The sequence below is a fragment of the Vidua chalybeata genome, chromosome 12 (assembly GCF_026979565.1).
Source record: "Vidua chalybeata isolate OUT-0048 chromosome 12, bVidCha1 merged haplotype, whole genome shotgun sequence".
In the NCBI taxonomy this organism is placed as follows: Eukaryota; Metazoa; Chordata; class Aves; order Passeriformes; family Viduidae; genus Vidua; species Vidua chalybeata.
The window spans coordinates 7,534,104-7,555,977 of record NC_071541.1 but is presented as its reverse complement, the minus strand read 5'-3'; the positions used below and the strand labels follow the sequence as shown (position 1 = coordinate 7,555,977).

Genomic DNA, 21,874 nt, shown 5'->3' with positions numbered 1-21,874 from the left:
ATATACACACATACATGGATCTAGGAATAACTTCTGTCAAAGGGCACAACCCTCACAAGTAAAACTCCCACTGTCTTCAGACAAAATGACAGATATATAAACTCTGATCCTGTGAAATTCTGAGTGACCTAAGACAAAGGGGATCTGAATTTTTCAGGATTGGTCTGAAGACTCAAGATCACTCTGAAGATAATTTCCTATGTTTAAGATACACCCGCCTGCTTCTGCCTCATTGTTCCTACAAAAAGTTCCATTCTGCATTCCCTCTCTGGGCAAAAAGTGATAAAATTTTACTTCCTATCAGGCACCACACAGAGTTTGTGATCCTTCTGCATTGTGTGCAAAGTACCATAGCGTTTAAATCCCAAAGCACCCAGCCAGGCACGGGAGTGCAGGGAGAGGATGCTACGATGCTATTCTGAAACTCCTCTCTTACCACTGCTCTCTACCAATGGGCCTTATTACAGTGTTTTAGCTTTAAATGTTATCAAATTAGTGAACCAGGCCAAGTAAATAAGTCATGTAACTCTGCAGTAAACAGCACTGCCAAAAAGCTAGTTAGGTTTTGATTACCACCAGAACTCCACGATCAATCTGTTCATTCAATGATCCCAAGAATACAGATTTTTAAAATTAAGATGACTCTATTTCAGGGAGGGGGGGAAAACCCATCCTGACTAATTTGCAGAATTAAGAGGATTAACTCAGAGACCACACAGAAATATAACAATTATCTGCCACAAACACCAGTATCTCCCAAAGAGCAGAGCCCTGTTCTGCAGGCACGAGCAAGTCAGGCGATGCAGGGGAAGAGAGATGGTTTCTGAGCTAAGAAATCATGGCAAATACCAAGAAAAGACATATTAACCCAGTGTCTCTGGGGACATGGCCTAACACACTCTGCAGCCTCTCTTCCGAGGAAAAAAATGGGGAATAAATGAGAACACAGGGCAGGATTGCAGAGAAGTGTGGGGATTAGGGGTATCCCAGGAGTTCAAACCCCACAAAACCTGCAATAGACAACCTTGCACTGTGTACCTCTGCTCCTGCACTGCTCAGGACTGTGCAGAAAGGGGATGTAGCCCCACACCGTGTCTTTACTGGGACCCCACTGGGTGCACAGGACTTGCCTGCAGGCGGGTTTAAGCTGTTTGCTGCCACTGCTGCCCCTATTGTCATACAACGGCCTAAACTGGACTGAGAGTTGGCCAGGGCAAGCCAGCACTGCTGCACTAAACCAGCTGAGGACCTGGCTGTGAAAGTGTTAATAATCTCATTGCCTGGACAAATTGCAGCTAAGAGGATTGTTCCCCTGCCATGCTGGGAGAAGAAGGAACAAAATAATGTCCAACTCTAACTTAGCATCATAAATACCATTTTTGATTATTCCTCTTCTCTTTCTTATTAAAGAGGTAGTTAGTACCTAAAATGTCCTTGGAAAATAAGACCAAAGAAGCTTAAAAACCCAATGACCATGCTGCTTTGCTGGGTTAGGTGAGAGGGGCAAAAGGCTGCAGGGCTCTTTCTAAGCTCAATAATAGAGTTAAGCATATGCTCCTGCCTTTACACAAACATGGGTGAACACAGCACCAACTTAAATGGAGTCTGATGACCCCCATGTAAACCCTGTGCTGGTACTGACCCACCAGGAGCACCTGAGCCATGATAGGAGCTGACCACAGGAGCCAGCCCCTTCAGCTGCAACCTGACAAAGACAATACATGACTGCTCAAAACGTAATTGCAAGTTTTGGGTGACAAGGGCTTGGCATGATCCATTCCCTCCTTGCAAAGCAACCACCCCGCAGCTTGCCCTGCTCACAGGCACACGCTCACACACATGAGACACATGCAAACATGCCAGCAGCATTAGACTAGCTCTGTCCCACTGGGATGGGAAGAGGATCAGGAACAGGAATGGGAACAGCTCCCACATGCTGCAATTCCCGCCTGCAGCCAGTGTAAGTCAAAACAGGCAGAGCAATGTAAAAACTCCATCCTTGATTATTTAATTCCACATGGATCAGGGAGACTTGAGGAAGGCAGGGAGGGAAAGAAGGGTTTTGCATTTTTTGCTTTCTACCAAGGTAGCTGCTCTTTCATTTTTTAGTCCATGTCAACTGTTAATTTGTTTAAAATATGGCTTGGTAAAACCAAGTATGAGTGGATCAAACTGAAATCAATATTTGTGTTAATTACAGCCTTTTGAAAATTGGAAATAATGGCCCAAATCGGTACAAACACACCAACTGTGAATCATAGGGAAAGGATGAGGGAAAAGGCAGTGTGGGCATTGAAAAGAACAGTCCAGATGAGCTCTGGAAATTTAACTGCTCATGGAATAAATTTCAACACAAACGAGCAATGCACTCGCAGGCCCGCTGCAGATGGAAGCGACAGTCTTTTGTTTTATGTTTTGTTTTTTCTCCCCATGCCTGCTTGATGGGTGATTTGCGTCTGGTGCTCACGCTGCAAACTCTCCCCGGAGCGAGCACGAGCCGAGCCCGGAGGAGGCACTGCTGTGCTCTGTGCATGAATGAGGCATTCTCAGTGGATATGGGTCATGCTAGTAGATGTACACAGTAAGATTATTTGACTCTTAATTCATGCCACTTGATATAATGTGATAAAACATTTGACATGAGAGATAAGTTCCATTTTAATCTGGTAAGTTATGAGGAAAAGAGAGAGTGGGAATTGCAAAGGAAGAAGAGGTTTCTGAGGGACAGGTAATGTGCAGAAAGAGAAGTACTGAGTGAAGGAAGAGGTTGGCTGGGGAAAAAGCAGCTTTCCCTGCACACTGAGGAAGCAAAAGAGTGAGTAAAGAAAGCACAGAAGGCTGTCAGAGTTCCAGAGCCAGGAGATTGAGACATGGCACTGCTGAGAGATGGAAGGAAGGAAAGTAGGGAAAGAAGCTGCTTCAAACAGAAACTGAGATATGGACAAATACCCTAGAGAGACTGAAACACTAATGTTGCAGCCTGGTCATCAACAGAAAACCTTTACTATAGAACAGCTACAAGGACAGAAAGGCTGTAACAAAACAAAAGCAACGGAAACAGAGATACTTTTGACATGCATCCATACCTAAAAAACTCAGGCATCACAGGTCACTGTTCTCTCACAGTCCAACAAACTGATCTTGTCCAACTGCAAATTAGCTGTGAACATCTGGGTCAGTTCCTACCAGCCATCTTCATCAAAGAGAGCATGTCTCAAATTTACCTTTGGTGGCAGACACCACAACACAGTCCTCCTTTATATCAAAGCCCATTCATAATCAGCTCTGTTTTGATTAGCTTTTAAAATTAAAGTTTAGAATGTTAAATTTGCTGTCAGATTTGGAGTGCTTGTCAATGAAACAATGCAAAAATTGCAGAAGAGCTGGCCTTTAGGAAACATCTCTGCCAAAAACCTGGCTCAAATTTGGACAGTGAGAACAATGACTGAGATGTTCTGATACAGAGAAATTTACACAAGCTTAAACATATTAAAGAGCTCTCTCAGAAGATACTGTTTCTTTAAAATCCACACACAGACTAAGACACAGTAGACTAGAGTGGAGATTGTAAGCAGGCAGAGAGCAGATACAAGCCTTAGTCAGAAAGAAGGGAAAGATTTATTTTTTAAAGCTATAACCAATAAGTTTTCTCAAAATGTGACTTATCCTCCTGTCTTATTTTGTCACATTTTGGGTCTCTCCTGCTTGGTGTCCAAGGAGGAGAGGGCATTTACTTACATCAAATAACCTTTCTATATACATCTCCTCATTGACCTTATCACGCAGGACATCCTGAGAGTGGCGGACAAATGTCACATAGGCATCAGCAACATCCATTCCTGGCTTCTGCATGGAGGAGAGAAGAAGAGAGAGAGAGAAAAACATGAATAGTGACGCAGGGGGCAGCTTCTCTGTGCAGCCTCATCACTGCTTTTCCTTCTCTTCCATCTCCTGCTGTCCTCCTGCAGTTTGCCCTTACCTGATGAACACTTACCTGACGTCACATTTCTACAGCTCTCTGCAGAATTTAACTGATTTTTAAAGAGGAACCTACAAGCATGCAAGATTTTGGGGATAACAGCATTGCTTTAAAGCAAATGGGAACTGAAGCAGCTGGGTTGGAAAAGACTTAAAAAAAAAAAAAAAAATCTTGTTTGAGTTCACATTGCTTGATATATTGGATTCAAACTTACCTCAAATGAAACCCATTAAAATATGGTAACACGAGTCATTACAAGAGCTGCCACAAAACCTTAAATTTGTGTGGCACATTGTAAGTTTGTTAATAACTAGTGTCATTAGTTTCCATTACTGTGATTTACCTCAGATCACAGAGTATCATTTCTCTGCAAGATACGATTGTCAGCCGCTGTAAATTGAAGTTAGTTAGCACATCCATGTAATTTCCAGGGTGAAAATGAGGACAGTTTGGAAAGCAGTAGGAAGGGAGTTTTTTAATACAAAGCAAACAATTATCAAGCAAAGGGCCAGTGCTTGGCCCTTGGGAAGGCACTGACATTTCTTAACACCTACTGCAACAATGACAAGGTATTAATTTGAAAAACAATGAGGACAACACAAGCGTGGCAATAGTCAAGTGTTACACTTTCAAGCAATTTTCAGTCTGCTGATCGTGCCCATTCCAAGGCAGGAGTAGATGGATTGGTTTGTACCAAGACAATTGCAACAGAATTACAGATTTAGATTTAACTAACATTTGTGGAATTAAATTTAAGTGGTGGGTTTCCATTCAACACCAGAATTTCCCCTCTGTCTTCTAGTCAAACAGGTTTTTATTTCTCCTTCCCCTGGAAAGGCAGTGGCTCACAGACCATGGGGTGGCCTCTGCACAGGTCTGGGAGGTGTGTGGGGCTGGTGGTTGTGTTCATTAAAAATGTTGAGGCTGTCAAGGAAGCCACTGTAATATGGTTTCATTTCCAAGGGCAGGTGGGGAAACAACTGAAAACTAACCCAAATGAATGATTTCTGCTCTGATTTACACAAAGAACTGGAGCATCTGTCTGGCTTTGAGGAGAGGAGCAGACCCTGCTGCAGACCTCCCATGGGTGTCCAAGGTACAAAGCTTTTGGAAAAGCTAGAAAGGGATACATAGCATTTTACTAAGACCACTTCCCTGGAAATGCTTTCCTTTTGGAATATAGAGTCCTCAGAGAAGGCCATGCTTTGCCCTAGAAGTTACTTAAAATAGCTGTTCTGTGTTCCAATTTCTGATGACTAAATATTTAAGATGCACTTAAACAACTAGGACATTTCATCTGAAGGATCTCCACATTTTCAGGGCAAGAAATAAATTTTGAGTTTTTCTTCCCAAAGCTCTCAAAATCTTGCTTTTATTACTCTGAGAGAACAGGATGCCAAGATCTGCACTGGAGTATTTTAAACCAAGCAACACCTCTTAGTGTTCAAGAGTTTGTCTTTTCCATGCTAGGCTCAAGATATGATAATTTTGTAGGCAACATTTAGATTGGGCTAAAGGGCTGAAAAAAAAACAAATGCAGATGATGTCCAAGATATCTGATAAATTTATCACATTGTCATATGAAAACATGCAGAACAATACACCTGCATTAAATATACACACATTATACATACACATCATCAGACTCAACTGAGTTACTCTTGATTTCCACTGCCCAGTCTAACTGGGTGCAGGAACTGGTGTGGTATATTAAGATCTGTTTTTCTGCATTTGCAGTTGCTCAGGATCTTTCTGCCTGTAAATGCTACAGTAACCCCTTATTCCAGCCAACATTCATATATTACATTTCAACTTAATTTAAATGTAAATTTCTGGCAAGTTAAGTGCTCTGTCTAAGAACATTAAGGGCTCTTTTCCTTATGAATCAAGGTCTAATTAGAGGAGACGATGTACAGTTTCCCTACACCAATTACAGAAAAATGGAAAAAATTATTTTCATTAACAATTTCCCAAACACATGTTGGTAGCTCATCACCATTTCCCCAAAGTAATAAAAAAGTCATTTTCCAAAAGAGTAAAATAAACCAACAATTAGAAGAACAAAAATAAAATAGATTAGCTAATGTGTTAGATGTGTGTTGGCTCAGTTCTAACATGTCTGGACTTTTTGTTTGGAAATTATACTGTATTTGCACAAGTCCAAATGAAGAATCAACAGAATGCACTCTCCCATTTTTTTTTCAAATATGATTCAAGCCAATTGCATAAATATGGTACCTTTTTGACACCATCTGCAAATTGTTGCCTAAACAGCCTCATAGGTCTCCACAAGAGAGTAACTGCTCATTATTAACATAATGGAGATATCCTTTCCAGTTCAAATGTTAGAAGTATGAAGGCCCATGGTTCAATCTTGGCTGTTAATGCATAATGTGGGTTGCTACACATGCCATAAACCAAAGCATGATGCAAATTACTGTGACAGAAGTTGTTTAAATTGTGCTTACGGGTACATCCACGTATTTGGAAGCAGCCTTCACCTGTAAAAGGAACAAGAAGAGAGTTAACACCATCTCAGTACCTTTTCAGGTCTTTGTTTTTTTCTTTAAACTCTCTAAGACCATCTCCAGCTAAGACTTGGGACAACATAATGCTGAGTAGGTTGAAAAGGGTGATGAAACTCACTTTCCTGTCTAAAACAGTGGTATTTTTGTTGTTGTTTTTTTTTTTTTTTTTTTTTTTTTTTTTTTTTTTTTTTTGGAGAGGTAACTTTACTGCTGCTAAAGCTCTAATAGCAGCAGATGATAGTGTGGGAGTTGTGCTTCTACTTCAGCGAGCGGGGGAAGACGGGGTTCGTAAGAAGACATCGTTATTTTCTTCGGAGGCCTCGCTCTCCACCTGATGCCACGTGTCTCCCAAGGCACTGCATGCCTCTCCTGCTGGGAGCTGAAGCCCAGGAGCAACGGCAGCTCCCCTGGGAGTGGGGGCATGATGGTGAGGCTGGCAAGGGCCTGCACCAAGCTGCATGCAAGAAAGGACCCTAATTTTGCTCCCTTCCCATAGTCCTGTCCACGGTGTGCTTCCCCCAGTTGTGCAGGCTGCAGCCTGGGACATTGTCAAGACCAGGCTGGATGAGGCTTTCAGTAACTTGGATAGTAGAAGGTGTCCTTGCCTGTGGCAGGAGGGTTGGGACGAGATTATTTCTAAGGTCCCTTCCAACCCAAACCATTCTGTGATGCTTTGCTAGGCTGAAGGTTTTCTGAGAAGTTTTGCACATGAATGCCTGTGGCTGGGCTGGTTGGAAAGTTGCGTTCACGTTTCACAACCTGTCCCTGTTGCCTTCACATGCAGCCTCTCCTGCACTCACTTGTTCCCCCTCCACATCAGTGAATTCAAAACAAAAATTATTATTTTCCCTTTTGTTGCTGGCCCTGATGCTGGCAAGAGCTTGCAGACTATGTTGGGGCAGTGTGCTCATGCCATGCCACACAGAAGTGCTCTGAAGCTTTTCTGCTTCCCAGACTGAACAGCTATCTCATTTTCCCCTGATTTTCCTCCCTTTTTAGAAGACACTGTTGGAGGGAGGGTATCAGAGATGGACACTGCACTCTGTGGTGTCATCACAAGCTGGTGTGATCTGCAAGACCCCAAAATGACTTTGTCTGTGATTTTCCATGCAGCAGGGTGCACGTTGCTTGGCACGGGAGGCGGGATGGCCCCTGACGTCAGGGCCAACTCTTCCAACTGAGCAGTGCCCAGCTGGCCACAGAGACCTTTTTCCCACTGTAGCATAAGGCACAGTGTCTAGAAAGAGTATGGCTGGGATTTTCCACAACGCTTCTGCTTTTAATTAGGGTAAGCGTTGCCGGCCATCTTTGTTTGGGTGTAAAAGCTCACCTGCTTTTAAATATTTCTAAAGCTACCATTAAAACAGCCTAAATATAACACGCACACAGTTGCATCTTGGGATGAATAAATTATGTGTCCCGAATGAGAGAATGAATGTATGTGTGAGACAGAATGTGAGAGTGGGTGGAAGCACTCATATGGTGTGTGTGGGGGGTGCATAATTAAGCACAATGAGGCGATACAAAAGACCAGACTGGTGGTAATTGCCGAGGTGAACGCGGCGAGCATTGGCAGCGCCCAGGCTGCCGAGCCGGGGGGCAAGAACAGAGGGAAGGGCAGGAGGAGGGCACCGAGCGCCTGCTGCTGCGGTGTGACCCCAGGTCTGGCTGACAGAGGATGGGGCAGGTCCTAGCATGTGAGTTTATGAAGGAGACAGCAAAACCAGCACCAGAGAAAACACTTGTCTTGACTCCAGGTATTCCTGTTTCCAGACAGCTGGCTGGACACCTTGCCCTGTCTCTGCATTTATCCTCACAACTTTCTTGGGAGGTGGTGAAGTGCTATCCCATGCTCCTGCGGAATGGGAGCGGAGGAGCCTCAGCCTCCGTGCGCGAAGGCAGCTGGAGCCCATCCAGTGGATGCAGCTCCAGGAGAGCAGGCAGTCATGACACACCCACGCAGTCAGGGTGCCCATGCGAGCACCAAACCAGCAGTTTTTCTGAGCAGCAAAGCCCAACAAGCCTGGAAATGATGTGGCTCAACAGCCTGCAAGAACTCAAGCTGGGGTCCTTGCTCAGGGACCTTACACCTGTACCTTCAAATATCACACAAGCATGAAGCCAGGCAGAGGCAAACCTGCCAGCTGAGTGTGAATTTAGCACTCTTGGGTCCAGCTTAGCGCCACTTTCAAACTACCTTCTCCAAAGCCAAGAGGCGACAAGAATAACTCAGCTTCCTGCGATCTCCTCCCTCCACCCACAAAAAAACTGAGCTGCTTCTCCTGCCCACTCTCCTTTAATCAGAATAATTACTTGTTTTTCTTTAAAGTCAGATTTGGCTACATTTAGTGAAATTTCCAAACTGCCGGATGTTGTGTGATTTTTGCTAGGCTGCCGTTTTTCACAAAGTATGTGACTTTGCCATGAAACATCTCAGTTTACCATACAAATTTTGCGCAGAACAAAAATAAGATCTTTTACTTCTGTCTCCCTTGGGTAGCATGGAATCTTTGGTTATAATTACCACAGGTGTAATGCTCTGCCTACAGAGGCCGTCCAGATTACAGGGAATTTTAGCAGCTGGCATTCCTGTGAGTCAGTGGATCTGCACATGCAGACACCCAGCCAGGGCCTGGGCTGCTGCCGCCAAGATGCACTCAAATGTAGCAACAAACAGAAAAAAAAAAGTCTGGCCAAATTTAGAAGGGTGTTTTCCTCTCAAAGTGCTCTGCAAGGAGAAGTGGCTAGTGAGAATTTATTAGGACAACAGATGCATTAATTTTATCTTGAATTTCGAGGCAAGAATTGGAAATGAGGATATCCTACTAGGTGATAAAACTGTCTGTCACAAGACCCCCGAGTACATGTCACTTGCAGAGCGCCTGGAAAACACGCGATGAAAGAAGTTGGTGGAAGGGGGTGGGAGACTAATGCTTTCTGGAGCTCAGTGGCTTGGACCATCACACTTTGTTGTATTTGTTCAGACAGGGAAAACGTGGGAGGTGGTGCAAGCATGCTGTAACAAGAGAGAGATTCTGTATTTATCACTGCAAAGACTAAACACAGCAAGTCACATTACTACTGCAGGGAGAGGAGACTTGCTAAGCCCAGTGCCAAAGGGGTCAGGGCTGCTCCTCAGCCTCCTCTCTCCCAATGGCTCCCAGCAAATATGGGGGCCAAAGCGAGAGACATCCTTTTGTCAGGAAGGAGCAATCCTGCTCTTCTGTCATGTACCCAGCCCACTTGCTGTGGGCGAGAGACCAACACTTTCCTGGAGATATGCACACACCACGCACAGCAGCTCTTTGGATACACATCCCTTCCTGACTGAAAACTCATGAAATCCAGGCTTTGGGGCCACGTTCAAAGGCTGTGGGGCTGTTGGAGTGAGACAGATTGCTTTGTTGCTGCTGGGGCAGTTAACTGTCAGTAAGTGTCCGAGGAGCAGCAGAGAGGATGCCTGAATCCTATGCACCCACGTGCTGGTCCTGACAGGTGCCCAGAGCCCAGGTGCAGCCCGGGCTTTGCTCAGCAATCAAAGGGAGCAGCACTTGGCAGTGTAAACAGTAGGATGTGGTGGGAGCAGCGCAGCATCAACCGAGGAACAGCTTGGATTCACGGGGAAGGAAGGGCTGCACATTACACTGTCTATACGGGCTGATGCTGGTACTTCCGATGCCTGGAAAGCTGCCGCCTCCACATCCTCTGCTGCTGGCACACAAGCATTTCCTAACCCTCCACAGCACTGGAGTGACGGAAGGTATCCAGGTATCCAACTCAGTCCATACCCTGCATCCCCTCAAGCACAGGTGAGCACAGTCCTGGAGCTGTAACCACACAGGTTTTATCCAGGGAGAAGAGCTGCACTGCGGGGCAGTGAATGGAACACCCTCCCTTCCTCTCTTCTCTGAAGAACAAAGTGCCTCCAGCACACCTGAAAAGGCAGAATGCTTAGTTTGAACTCCACGGTGGTTCAGATAAGCTGCCAGACTGTGTACACAAAGCTGCCAAGAGCAGTTTCTTGCCTCTGCTGTTAAGCCTTCCTAAATCCATCTCCATTTCCAGATGGATCCTACAAACTGCCTCAAACTCAGCAAAAGGGCCCAAGAGTAGCAAACAGCAGACATTTGCGAGGAACTAAGACAACTCCAAAATGAGATTTTGGAAAGCCTTCCCAGTTTGCAGAGCAGTGCCTTCTGCCTCTTGCCCAGTCTCTGTGAACAAGTCAGTGCAGGAAAGGCTGCACATGAAGGCGACAGGACCGGGGTGTGAAATGTGAGCACAACTTTCCAAGCAGCTCAGCCACAGGCATTCATGTGCACAAGTGTCTGTGAGCTGAGAGAAGTGAAGTCCTCCTTGCACAGAGACACTCCTGTAAACTTTCTGGCACATACATTTTCAGAAGACCTTTGGAAATCAGCTGCCATGTGTTCATCCTAAGAAGCTGTCACAACACTTTTCTGGAATACAGCTCTGATTGTTAAACCATTGCTGGATACTGAGGCCAGTTTTGCACAGATATTGGTCTGGTCCTATACCTTGCTAGGAAATATGTGGTGAGCTGTGAATTGGTTCCTCTGTGTTAGGGAGAAACATGGCATTAGAAGCACCTTGTGCTTCGTGACCTCATGGCATTTCTCCTACCTTGTTCTCTTTTAGAAACACATAGTCACTCCCTAGATCTCCCTTATTTTGCTGTTTACTATTTAACGGTCACTGTTACAGCCAGAAGACTGAAAAGAACACACCTGTCACATGAAGTGACAATGAAGCTAATTGCATGTACAGTGCAGGCTTTTTTCATCTTCATATGTATCCTCTACTTCTGTAGAGGAAGTTGAAGCTAAACAATGGATGGAGATGGCTTTTCTCTGTGCATCCCGGATGTTTATGTACTGCATACAGGTTGTTTGGCTATTCATGTGGGAGTTAAAGTGATCAAATATCACAGAATGGAAGAATTATTAGGTAGCTGATCTAGTCCTGGGAGAGCAGGAGGTTACAACTCAAAAAAAAAAGAAAAAAAGAAAAAGAAAGGAAATATAGTCTGTACTTACAGTAAATGACAGGAATGAAGAAAACAAAGTCCCTTCATCATATCTAGACAGTTTGGCCAAGACTCCTTCCAAAATGGTGACAAACTATAAAGACAAAAAATATTGCAATTATTTTTAATAGCTGGACAAGGGTGTAAAAATCTGCATCACCTTCAAAGGAACCAGTGGACTTCTCAGCATTGCCAAAGGACTGGACCACCTCTCCCTGAGCACAGTGGGCAGGGAATGGGGAGAAAGAAGTGCTTCCTTTTGGGTGCTATGGTGCACCTCTTGCTCACTGGGAATTACCCCTCAGTGTCCTGGGTGGTGCAGGGGACAGGAGGTGGGTGCAGTCTGTGGGGAATCCAGCCGAGCCTCTCTGGATGGGGAAGGCTGTGGTTCCTGCTCCCAGTATGCAGTGGCAAGCACACAGCTAGCTGGGTATTCTTGCAGAAGAATTGAACTGGCATATGTTGGTGGATTATGTTTAAAGGTCTCCACTGTATAATAGGGATGACTTGTTCGCAGAAAGTTTGAAACTAGAGGAAAACACACCCCACCATCTTTCTCCTTACATACCAATTCCCCTCCGTGTTAGCGCAGCACACCAGACCTACACAACCACCCAAGGGGAATGCTGGCAGCTAAGCTACAGAAGCTGACTCTGATGAAAAACAATTTCCAAACAATTAAACCTGACATTTTGGAATGTATTTCCCACTACTGTCATCTCTAAATTAATTTCTTCGAAGAGCATATGGTGATCTTGCACAAGATGAGCTATTTTGTCCACACAACCTCGTGTGTAGGAGTGGTGACCACCTCTGCATGCCACCCCAATGGCTCTGCAGTAGCATTTAGCAGTGCCACCCCCTGACTGCAGCTACCCCAGTGCTGTGGGGTGATGCTGACCATGGGGTGTTACCCCATTGACATAACACCCATTCCTTAAAGCCACTTCTGGCCCAGTATGGCAATCCTGCTAGCAGAGTACTACGTCTCACGCAGTTCCTTATCAACAAAGAGTCACCATGAAAGGACTGGGAGATGTATGATCTTGCCTGTGAGAAACAAGAAGCCAATTCAACATCCTAATGTGTCACATTTTAATGGAAACGCACATATTAAAGATGCAACGTTAACAGTGAATCACTTCACCTGAAGCCGAGGGTTACCTTTGCCACTAGGAGTGTTATCATTTCTTTGACGGTTTCCTCAATTAGTTCATCTATTTTTGAATGGTACTGGTGCTAAAGAAAAATAAAAGGAGAGGGGGAGGAAAATATTAGCATTGATCACAGCCAACAGCTCTACACTTGTCAGTCTCTTCCCTTGGTAAGCCACAATAAATACTATTAAACCAAAGAATTATGCAGCTTATTACCCTGGGCCCCACTGCAGTGGCCAGTGACTACTTACACTTGTAGGAGAGACTTCAAATTCAGGAGAATCCTACATCAGTTTTGAAGCATGGGCAAACCCTGCCCTGTTCTGTGTGCCCACAGCTCTGGGAGCCACGCGTGGATGTCGGAGGGGAGGTTCTACCATCCTGTGAGAACCAGCACGCAGTGCTCCTAGAGATTTTGAAGTTTCTTTGCTCCACTTCATTATCCTGTGGGCATTATCCTGACCTGGCACATGGATTGCAGCAGACACCTGCTGCTGGAGGGGAACAGGCAGCCCCTTCCAAGGGCACCACAAACCACCCCACCCTTGGCATGGACATGGGGAGGATGTGCTGCTCCAGGAGTGCTTGCAGTGGGCTCAACCACTGGGAATGGTGCTGCACCCTTCCCACCTACTGCAGCAAAGCAGCTGAACCTGTGTTACCCTGGGTTCAGCTGGCACATGGCTCAAGTTAAGCACTCAAACGCTTTGCTGTTTTGTACTGTGAGATAGATTTAGAAACCACCCAACAAACCACGACGAGCCTTTTTGTCCCGTGCAAAAGCCAGCAGGCAGTGCAGCCCTGAGCCCCGGGCAATGGCAGATCCCGTGGCAGTGGCTCAGCACTGGCTGACCAAGGCCTGTGCCTGAAGCACCAGCGTTTCTGAGTCTTCAACCCAATTTCTGCACATGCCAAACCTTGCTTAGCTTGGGAGCTCTGATGCAATCAGCTGCAATATGGCTAGAATAGGTACTAAAATACAGTCTTCTACTAATTTAGAAAAGACCTGTTTCCAATACAAGATTTAATTAGTGAAAACATACAGTATATTCTTATTTTCAATGGACTGAGAAAATACTGATTATGACTGCTTTCCAACACAAAACATTTGATTTTTCAGTCAAACATTTCAAGCACTGGTGCTAGTCACTATATTCATTACCACTTGGCATTAATATTGTTTTAAAATGTTAACATCAAATCACATTGAAAGAGACAAATCTGCTTTAAATACTAATCAGACTTTGGGAAGGAAGACTGTGAGGGCTTTACAAATGCTAGCTGCTGGTCTCAGTGTCTGATTGGTACTCTGAACTGCTCTACAGTTTGGGGATTTTTTTCTATGGCAGTAACATTAATATAGGAATTTGGGAAAAAGAAAATAAAAGTAGGACACACTTACCCACTCTTTTGCAAACTTTTCAGATGATTGGGGACAGAAATAAAGAGGAAAGTGCAAAAGACAGGAAAAAGAACATATGAAGATAAACAATAAATAAACCAAAATCTTTTAAAAAAAGAGACGTATGAGAACAGCAGCATCATGCACAGAAACAATAAGCAATGGAAAATGAAATGGGGTCAAAACCTCCTTTCGCTGAAATACCAGAGATCGCTACCTGTAGGATTTGGTGGCAGTAAAACAGTGGGAAGGGACCGGATTGTAGCTGACACCTGGCACTCTCGTACGGTTTTGTTTGGCTCCGAAGAGGAAGGGAACCGGCAGGGTTCAGCCTTGGGGCAGCTACACAGCCCTCACTGGGGCAGCAGGGCCAGGGCAGGGGACGTGGTACAGCACGTTCCAGCCCAAGGTGTGGCTGGGGACACTCAGAGCCTCACCTGGACACGAGGACAAACCGGCACCGCCACGCCACAGGCTGCGATCTGCTGGGCCCACGCGGGGGAAAACATACACGAACAAGCGGGTGATACTTGCATTGGCAGCTCCCATTCCATGTCCTGCTTTGCAGGTCAAGACATACACAAGTCCCTTATGGGATCATAGTTATGATTAATCTTTAATGCAGAGCTAGGCCTTATCAGCAGGATTGACCTGGCTTTTCCCAGCACAGCTAGAATGAAGCTGTGGGGCAACAGGGACCTGTAACAGCTTGGTACAGGTAGAAGCTGCTGATGTGCTTGGCAGACACAGCCAGGACTTCCTAAGGGAAATGGAGAAGGGATTGTGCATATATTGGGGCATCTCTCCCATTATGTTTTCCTTCCGCAACTGCATTTTCTGTGTGTGTAAAACTTTGCAAACAAGTATTCAGCTATCTGCTTTCATCATGTAAGTCATGAGTTTGAATTCAATCATGACTAGCTATGTGCAAAGCAATTCACCGTGAAATGCACTGACTGATGCATGTTCAATAACAAGCTTGTTTCAAAAGCAAATAAGAGCCCCAATGGAATAAAACCACAGCTCTGAGAGCAGGACAGGAGCCTGTGCATGCACCAAGGTGGTGTAGCAGTACCCTGAGCGCTCATTCCCATTGCAGCCGCAATCCCCAGGGGAGGGTGAGCCCTGGTGCCCTGGCAGTGACCATGCAGGACAGGGCCTGCCCCAGGCAGCCACAGCCATGTGCACCCTGTGCCACCAGTGCCACAGCCCCAGCTCCACCTCAGGAAGGGGAGCCTCAGACAGGACCGGGTCAGAGACGGCGGCGATTTGGAATGCGAGCGCCTGGTGCTGCTACAGATGCCTGGCTCACAAAACCAGCAATTCCAACAGCTCCTTCTACATTCCTCATGGAAACACTCAAGGTTAAAGATCGCAGAGCTGGTTTGCTTTACCCAGCATAGCCCCCACTCTCGATCAAGTTCATCATAGCTTTCTATTAGCTCAATTATTACAATCCATAATCAGTGCACTACAATGATTCAACTTGACTTTATGTGATGAGTATCTTGCCTTGTCATGTAACAGATTGTGTGTATGTTGTATTTCTCTAAGGACCATCTGACCTTAGATATTAAATAGAAACATACTAGACCAACTGAGAAACATTTAATACATACATTTATCCCCTTAGATGTATTAAAAATTCAGAGGAAAAATAAATATTTAAGATGGTAAAGTATGTTTACCAAATGTTTTAACAGCTGCCTTTAGAGACAAGGAAATGGAATGAAATGATGGGTGTTTGTTTCACAGGGTAATGCTCGCAAAACGCATTCAAGTATCTGCTAAAGTGAGTGTGGCTGAAGGTAGTGTGGAAGAGAAGGCCTTTGGGGTGGGAGGGAACCCACAGAGCAAGGTCAAGGAAGGTGCTGAAAGAGTCTCTGTCCAAATAGAGATTGAACTGTCAGAAAAATCAGTAGTTTGTTTCTAACAAAAATGTCATCTCTGGTTAGGTCTGGACCAAAGGCCGTGCCTGAACTCTGTGTTGGGCAGTGTGAGCCCTTTTTGCTGCTGTTGAACTGTCTGCACAGGGACACAGGCTGGAGAAGCCATGTGCCAGCTGGGGCACTGATGGATGGTCCCATCAGCGAATTTCTGTCCCTCCTTGTCCGTCCATTCCTCCTCTTGCTGACCTGTGTGGCTGCCACGCACCAGAGATGGGGGGAACAGAGGGACTCGATGAGGCACAGACCCAACTCCCCATATTACTGAGAAGGACTCAGGCTGGAAACCCAGGTTCCCATGCCTCTGCTGCATATCTGACTGTCTCACCACTTCCAGTGGGACTGAAGAAGCAGGGTGGTATTTTGTCCTCCTCTCCCATGTTGTAATGACAGATCTATATAGGAACTTTTACCCCCCTCAGCCTGAACATCTTGGCACACAGGTTTAGACAGCTTCAAGAAGAGGAGATGGAGATAGTTGAAACACAAAGTGGCATGAGTGAATGGAGGGGGAGGTAGTAACACTAATTAAAAGAAAAAAAAAAAAAAGGAAAAGGGAGGGTGTATAAAATACTGCAGCCCTAAATGGGAACCTATACACCAATAATTTACATCTGCTTTACAGGTTTAGCTATCTGTTAAAAACCTCATGTCCCAGCAACTGCTCCTTGCCACGGGGGTTCAGCTGTCTCTGAGCTGCTGCACCAAACATCTCCTGGAAGTGTCCCAGGCAGATTTGCAGCTGATCTCGGCTGCAGCCCAGGAGCAACCACGCAGCCGCCTGCTCCCCTGCCTCCTGCAGTGTGAGTCAGGCTGAACCTGCAGTAGGACTGATGCTCAGAATTCAGAGGAAGCTGTGGCAGTCAGGGAGCATCACAAGTCAGCATGGAAAGATGCAGCGAGTGCCTGGTCACAGGATACTCGGGCACCGCGCTGATGTGATCAGTCTCAGGCCATCTGGATACTCAACCTGACAGTTTAATGAATGCAATGAGCCTCCCTGCCTTCATGATCTCCAAAATCTCCCTGTCCACAGGGACTGTGCCAGTGTAAGGGCTTGATCCTGGTTTGCAGTGGGGAACATCACAAACATGGACCTTTGCAGCTGACAGGGTAGATGCTGCAGCAGCTGCAGACTGAGGGATTCGGGGAGAAACGTGGGTATGAATATGGAACAGAAAATGGTAGAGAAGTTCATGTCCACACCTGGACAACAAAAGCCCACTCAAGATCTGCTCCAGCTGACCTGGAGGACAAGGGAAGACCTGATGATGGGCAGTATGAAATCTCTTACAAGGTGCATGTCACAAATAAAATGTCAGAACTGAAATATGTATAAGAAAAATAAAAAGAACAGCTTAATCTGATCCAAACACCACTGACATCAGGGCAGAGAGCCCTGCTACATCCAGTGGCCTTTGGAGCATTGGAGCAAGTTCTTTCAGAGGAACAAACTGAAGTGAACAACTGAAAAAAAACCACAGGAACAACTAGCAATGATTCACTGCAAAATCTGACCATGGAAAGCTGTAGTGGAAAGGCTTATCTAGGAAATGCTGACAAGCAGCGGACTAGGTGAGCCAAACAATATTTGTGAATTTATTCTAGACTGGTACATGAATATTCAATTTGGCTTGAAGTCACTGGAGCAAAATGAGCATTCTGATGCATTTAATTCATTCCAATTTGCCATGTCTTTCTAATTCACAGGTCAATTCACAGAAACTTCAACCTGCAACTATGGCTTCAGAAGAAAATAAAAATTGGCAATTAATTAAAACAGGTTTGTTATTTGGGAACTTGAGTCATTATGAACCTGGAAATCCAGAATGATCAAGTGTGCAGATTACAGCCAGTACTCGAGGAAGGCAAAGCAGCCGGAATTTCAATCTACTTTTGGAAGTTCTTTATTTTTGTGTGTTTGTTTTTTTTTTTCCCTTACATGCATCACAGCAACAACTTGTCAGTTCTGTTTTCCTTATGTTTGTCTACAGAAAATAGCCATACACAGAAAGTGTGTTGCTGACACCTGGCTCCAAGGTGCAGTTAATGACTCAATTTATATGGTCATCATGCAACAACCAAGCTTGAGAGATACCGTATGCATACCACAGTCCTTGCAAAAAGCCACTCCTAAGTGACAGGGATTCCGAATGTTTCTATTCATTAGATTTGAGAGCAACCCCCTGTACATTCATCTGCACACTCTCTATGGAAGGCTAAATCCACAAACGATACAACGTCTCTGAAACGAGCACAACAGGAGACAGGAAATTTCATGACATTGCCTTTAAAAGCTGTGAAAGGAAGAACCTGCATTTTTACCTCTTGGCCCATTTCCATACTGCAAAGCTTTGTAGACTGAGCTTTGGCATCCACCATGACATTAAACATGGTGCATATTGATTGAGGGACTCGGAAATCTGTTGATCGGCTGGTTTTCTGCAGTTTTACTTCAAATGCAATCCTTGTTCTGTGAAGGAAAGTAGAAGAAGATGTTTCAGTTGCTTTTAAACATACTAAGCCAATAACAATAGTTTGAAACAATACTGAGAGGAGTTTGAGAGCCAGGAAACTGAATGCTGCTGGGAGTGCATAGTGCAATTGTTACAAATGGGTTTTTTCTAAAAATGATTTTCCTCTTTAAAAAGAAACCCCCTTTCCAGAATACACACTATTTATAAAGTGTTCAACAGTTTCAGGGAAACTGTGACTCTCTTATGCTTGATAAACAGTGTGATGATGTTACAAACAGCAGTGTCAAGGCACATCTTTAATTTGGTTGTATTAGCTGATTGATAACCACACCCTGCTGCACTAAAGGAAGCTCCTATTGCTCCCTGATATCAACTACAAATAACAGAAACTCCTTTATTGCTTAACTAAAAGGACACTGCCAGATCATTGCAGTTATAGTGATATGATAGTATTTGCTTGCTGGAAGCTCTTAATTGATTCGTAAGTTCTTAATTGTCTTGTAAGTTCACAGAAGTGGTTTCCCTGCACCACACACATTCACCAGACTATATCTGCAAAGCATGCACAGACATGTGCATATGAACACACCTGCATCACACACCTCCCCATTTTCCTGAGGTTTCACTGAGATCAAATCTGACATCCCTGGCAGTAACAAACCATGATACACCAAAAGCTTTCTTAGGCCAAAACCTACAAAATCTGATCCTGTGTCTTATTTTAAATACCAAGGCATTTGTGAGTGTAACACAGGAATGCTTTCCAATGTGGTGGGCATTGCCTTGCCTTTTTTCAGAGCCCTTCTTCATATTCCAGAGGTACTTCACTAATCTAACCTGACACAGAACAATTATCGCATCACACAGAATCTGCCAATAAATTAACATAGGAGCTTCAATTTAGAAGTAACAAATAATATCAGCTGCAGATCAGGAATAATTCTGAACTTAAATGATCCCCCAAGGATTATGCAAATAAAAGCTCAATTATGAATGTGAAGCTCCTGTTCTGGGGATCAGATGTGAGCTGGTATGTAGGTCCTTCTGCCTGGATTTATTAGTTATCAGGCCTTCCTCACAAGGGCTGCTTTCCTGACAGCCCAGAAATACAACCCAGTGCGGAAGGCAGGGTGGCTCCTCCATGGATTCAACAGTTCAGAGACAGACGCGAAGAAAAATGTTGTGTCAAACTGAAATTGCTAAAGAAACCTTAGCCAGGCCCTGTTTGCAGGTGATATAAATAGGGAAGGCAGCATATTGGTTTACATCAGCAATGGCATTTGAACTGATTTAATTACCAGTGCCAGATTTAGCCTGGACTCGGGGACTAGAATGTTGATAATTACTGAAAGGACCCAAGGAGACTGGGATTTTCCATCTCCTCATGGAAAGGAGCATGTTCCTACTTATGCTCACAACCATTATATATAGTTGTATCAATACAAGCTGGGACAGGATTTTACATAGGGGCAACACATTTGTAGAAATGTTGAGGCAAATCAGGGAAAAAAACCACCTGGCTTCCAGGCACACAAGCCCTTCTTCAGATGTACCTGGAAATTTGCTTATTTTTCCGTTATCTCAGCTGAGCTAACTTGGTCTGATTTTTACAGACCATTGCAGCTATAACTGTGCTGTAGGGACAGCAAAGGGACCTTAATTTCAAGTGAAAGAAAGCAAAAAGAGAAAATAAGTTTTGCTGGTGGTGCTGGGGCAGAGCAGAGAGCAGAGCTCCAGCACTGAGTTTTCTCCTAAAGGACAGCCTGACAACTGAAGGACAACTAAAGCTCAGTGTTTCATAAATTGCTCTATGTCAAACACAGAGCAAATTAAATGCAATAGATCTCATTGCACTTAAAATGCACTAGGGTTTATCCAGAATGGTGAGAGAACAAGCCTTGAGCTATCTGCCTTCCTGCCTGCATCTCAGGGACTTGCCTTCCCCTGTGCTGACACTGCACATCCAGGCTAGTGAGGACTGTACTGAAAATAAATGCCGAACTCACACTTGCAGAGTGGCCAGGAAATTGTGGTACAGAACAGCCACATGACACACTGCAGTTAATATTAGCATGTATTGGCTATATTTGGCATCCATTTTTTCTCTGGTTCATCTCTTTGTCGATGGATTTTTGCACAATGAAATACCAAGTTCTTTTTTCCTTCTTGCCTTGTTATCTCTGATGCAAATGGACATAAATTGCAGTGGAAAAGTTGGAAATTTAACTTCAATATTTTGCTTTCAAAATGACAGCTGCCAGTATGTCTAAAAGTTGCTTAAAGATATCTCTGTTTTGGAAGATCTGCAGGTAACTATGCTATAATGTGGCTGATGATACAACAGCTTTTCCCAATCAACGGCAGACGTGAAACCTGTGTGCCAAGCAACACACTATCCCACTTTTAAAATAATTTTTTCTTGGTGTTTTTTTTTTTTTTTTTTTTTTTTTTCATGTATCTATGCTTTTTAGGTGGGTGCTGGGATCTTTCTTACGGCTATGCCTTCAGCAATCAGCATCATCACATCAACCTGCATTTACAAAGATCTGACATCGTGTGTGGCACTGAAAATAAGTAATTACCCACAAAACCCAGAAGAATAGGTGATGTACTGCCTTACTGTGAATAAGCACTCTCCCTAGTCTCAACAGAGAAGCATCTCCTTGGGAAAGTCCACAATTTGCAGTACGGGGGTGAATTGCAGTTTTAAGGTGGAATAGCTTTGCATCCTGTGAGCTCTTGTGGGCACCTACCTTTTCACACAGGACTCGATCATGTCACTCGCCATAAGCTTCAAGCGCTGCTCCAAGTGCTTCCCAAACTCCTCCTCAGGCCAGTGCAAATCCCGAATGAAGGTCTGTAGGGCATCAAGTTTCCAGAACATATCTTCTGAGGTGCCTGACCCATTGCTGGCAGGGCAAAATGAGAACAAAAGTCAGAAGTGGCATCAGGGTCTTTGCAACCTGATGTGGAGACCATTCCTGCAACAAGTGTAAGGCAGACAGCAGTTTCATACACAGGACAACGCTGGCCATCTCCACCATCAGGATTTTGAGTTTTACCATACAGTTGCCTAATCTACCTTGCTGTCATCACCCACAAAACTTTCCAGACCAGATGAGTAAGACAACATCATGAGTTACACAGATTAACGGGAAGAACGTGTGTATGGTAAAAATCAGCCTTAGTTAATAACCACATTAACATATGTGATTATTAATAATTAAGGCCAGAAACTGTGGGAGAAAATCCTTGATCAATAATAACTGCTATACTAGGCTGTATGCAGTTATTAAGATTTAGGGTTTCATGCAATTCTCCCCCCTCCAAATTATATC

General features: G+C 44.5%; 1 protein-coding gene across 10 annotated transcripts in view; it reads right to left on the bottom strand.

Annotated features, from left to right (window-relative positions):
- Nucleotides 1-21,874, bottom strand: part of CADPS (calcium dependent secretion activator) — a 206,935-nt gene that overhangs the window by 18,005 nt on the left and 167,056 nt on the right. For 6 of the 10 annotated variants that reach the window (XM_053953716.1, XM_053953722.1, XM_053953717.1 and 3 more), the window contains 6 exons: nt 21,290-21,445; nt 18,385-18,532; nt 12,719-12,793; nt 11,565-11,648; nt 6,448-6,480; nt 3,739-3,846 (listed from right to left, as the gene is read on the bottom strand). In XM_053953716.1, coding sequence (XP_053809691.1) covers nt 3,739-3,846; nt 6,448-6,480; nt 11,565-11,648; nt 12,719-12,793; nt 18,385-18,532; nt 21,290-21,445 — 604 coding nt within the window. Of the gene's footprint in view, nt 1-3,738; nt 3,847-6,447; nt 6,481-11,564; nt 11,649-12,718; nt 12,794-14,113; nt 14,129-18,384; nt 18,533-21,289; nt 21,446-21,874 lie in introns of all 10 variants that reach the window. The other 4 variants (XM_053953714.1, XM_053953720.1, XM_053953715.1 and 1 more) reach the window with 1 other exon arrangement.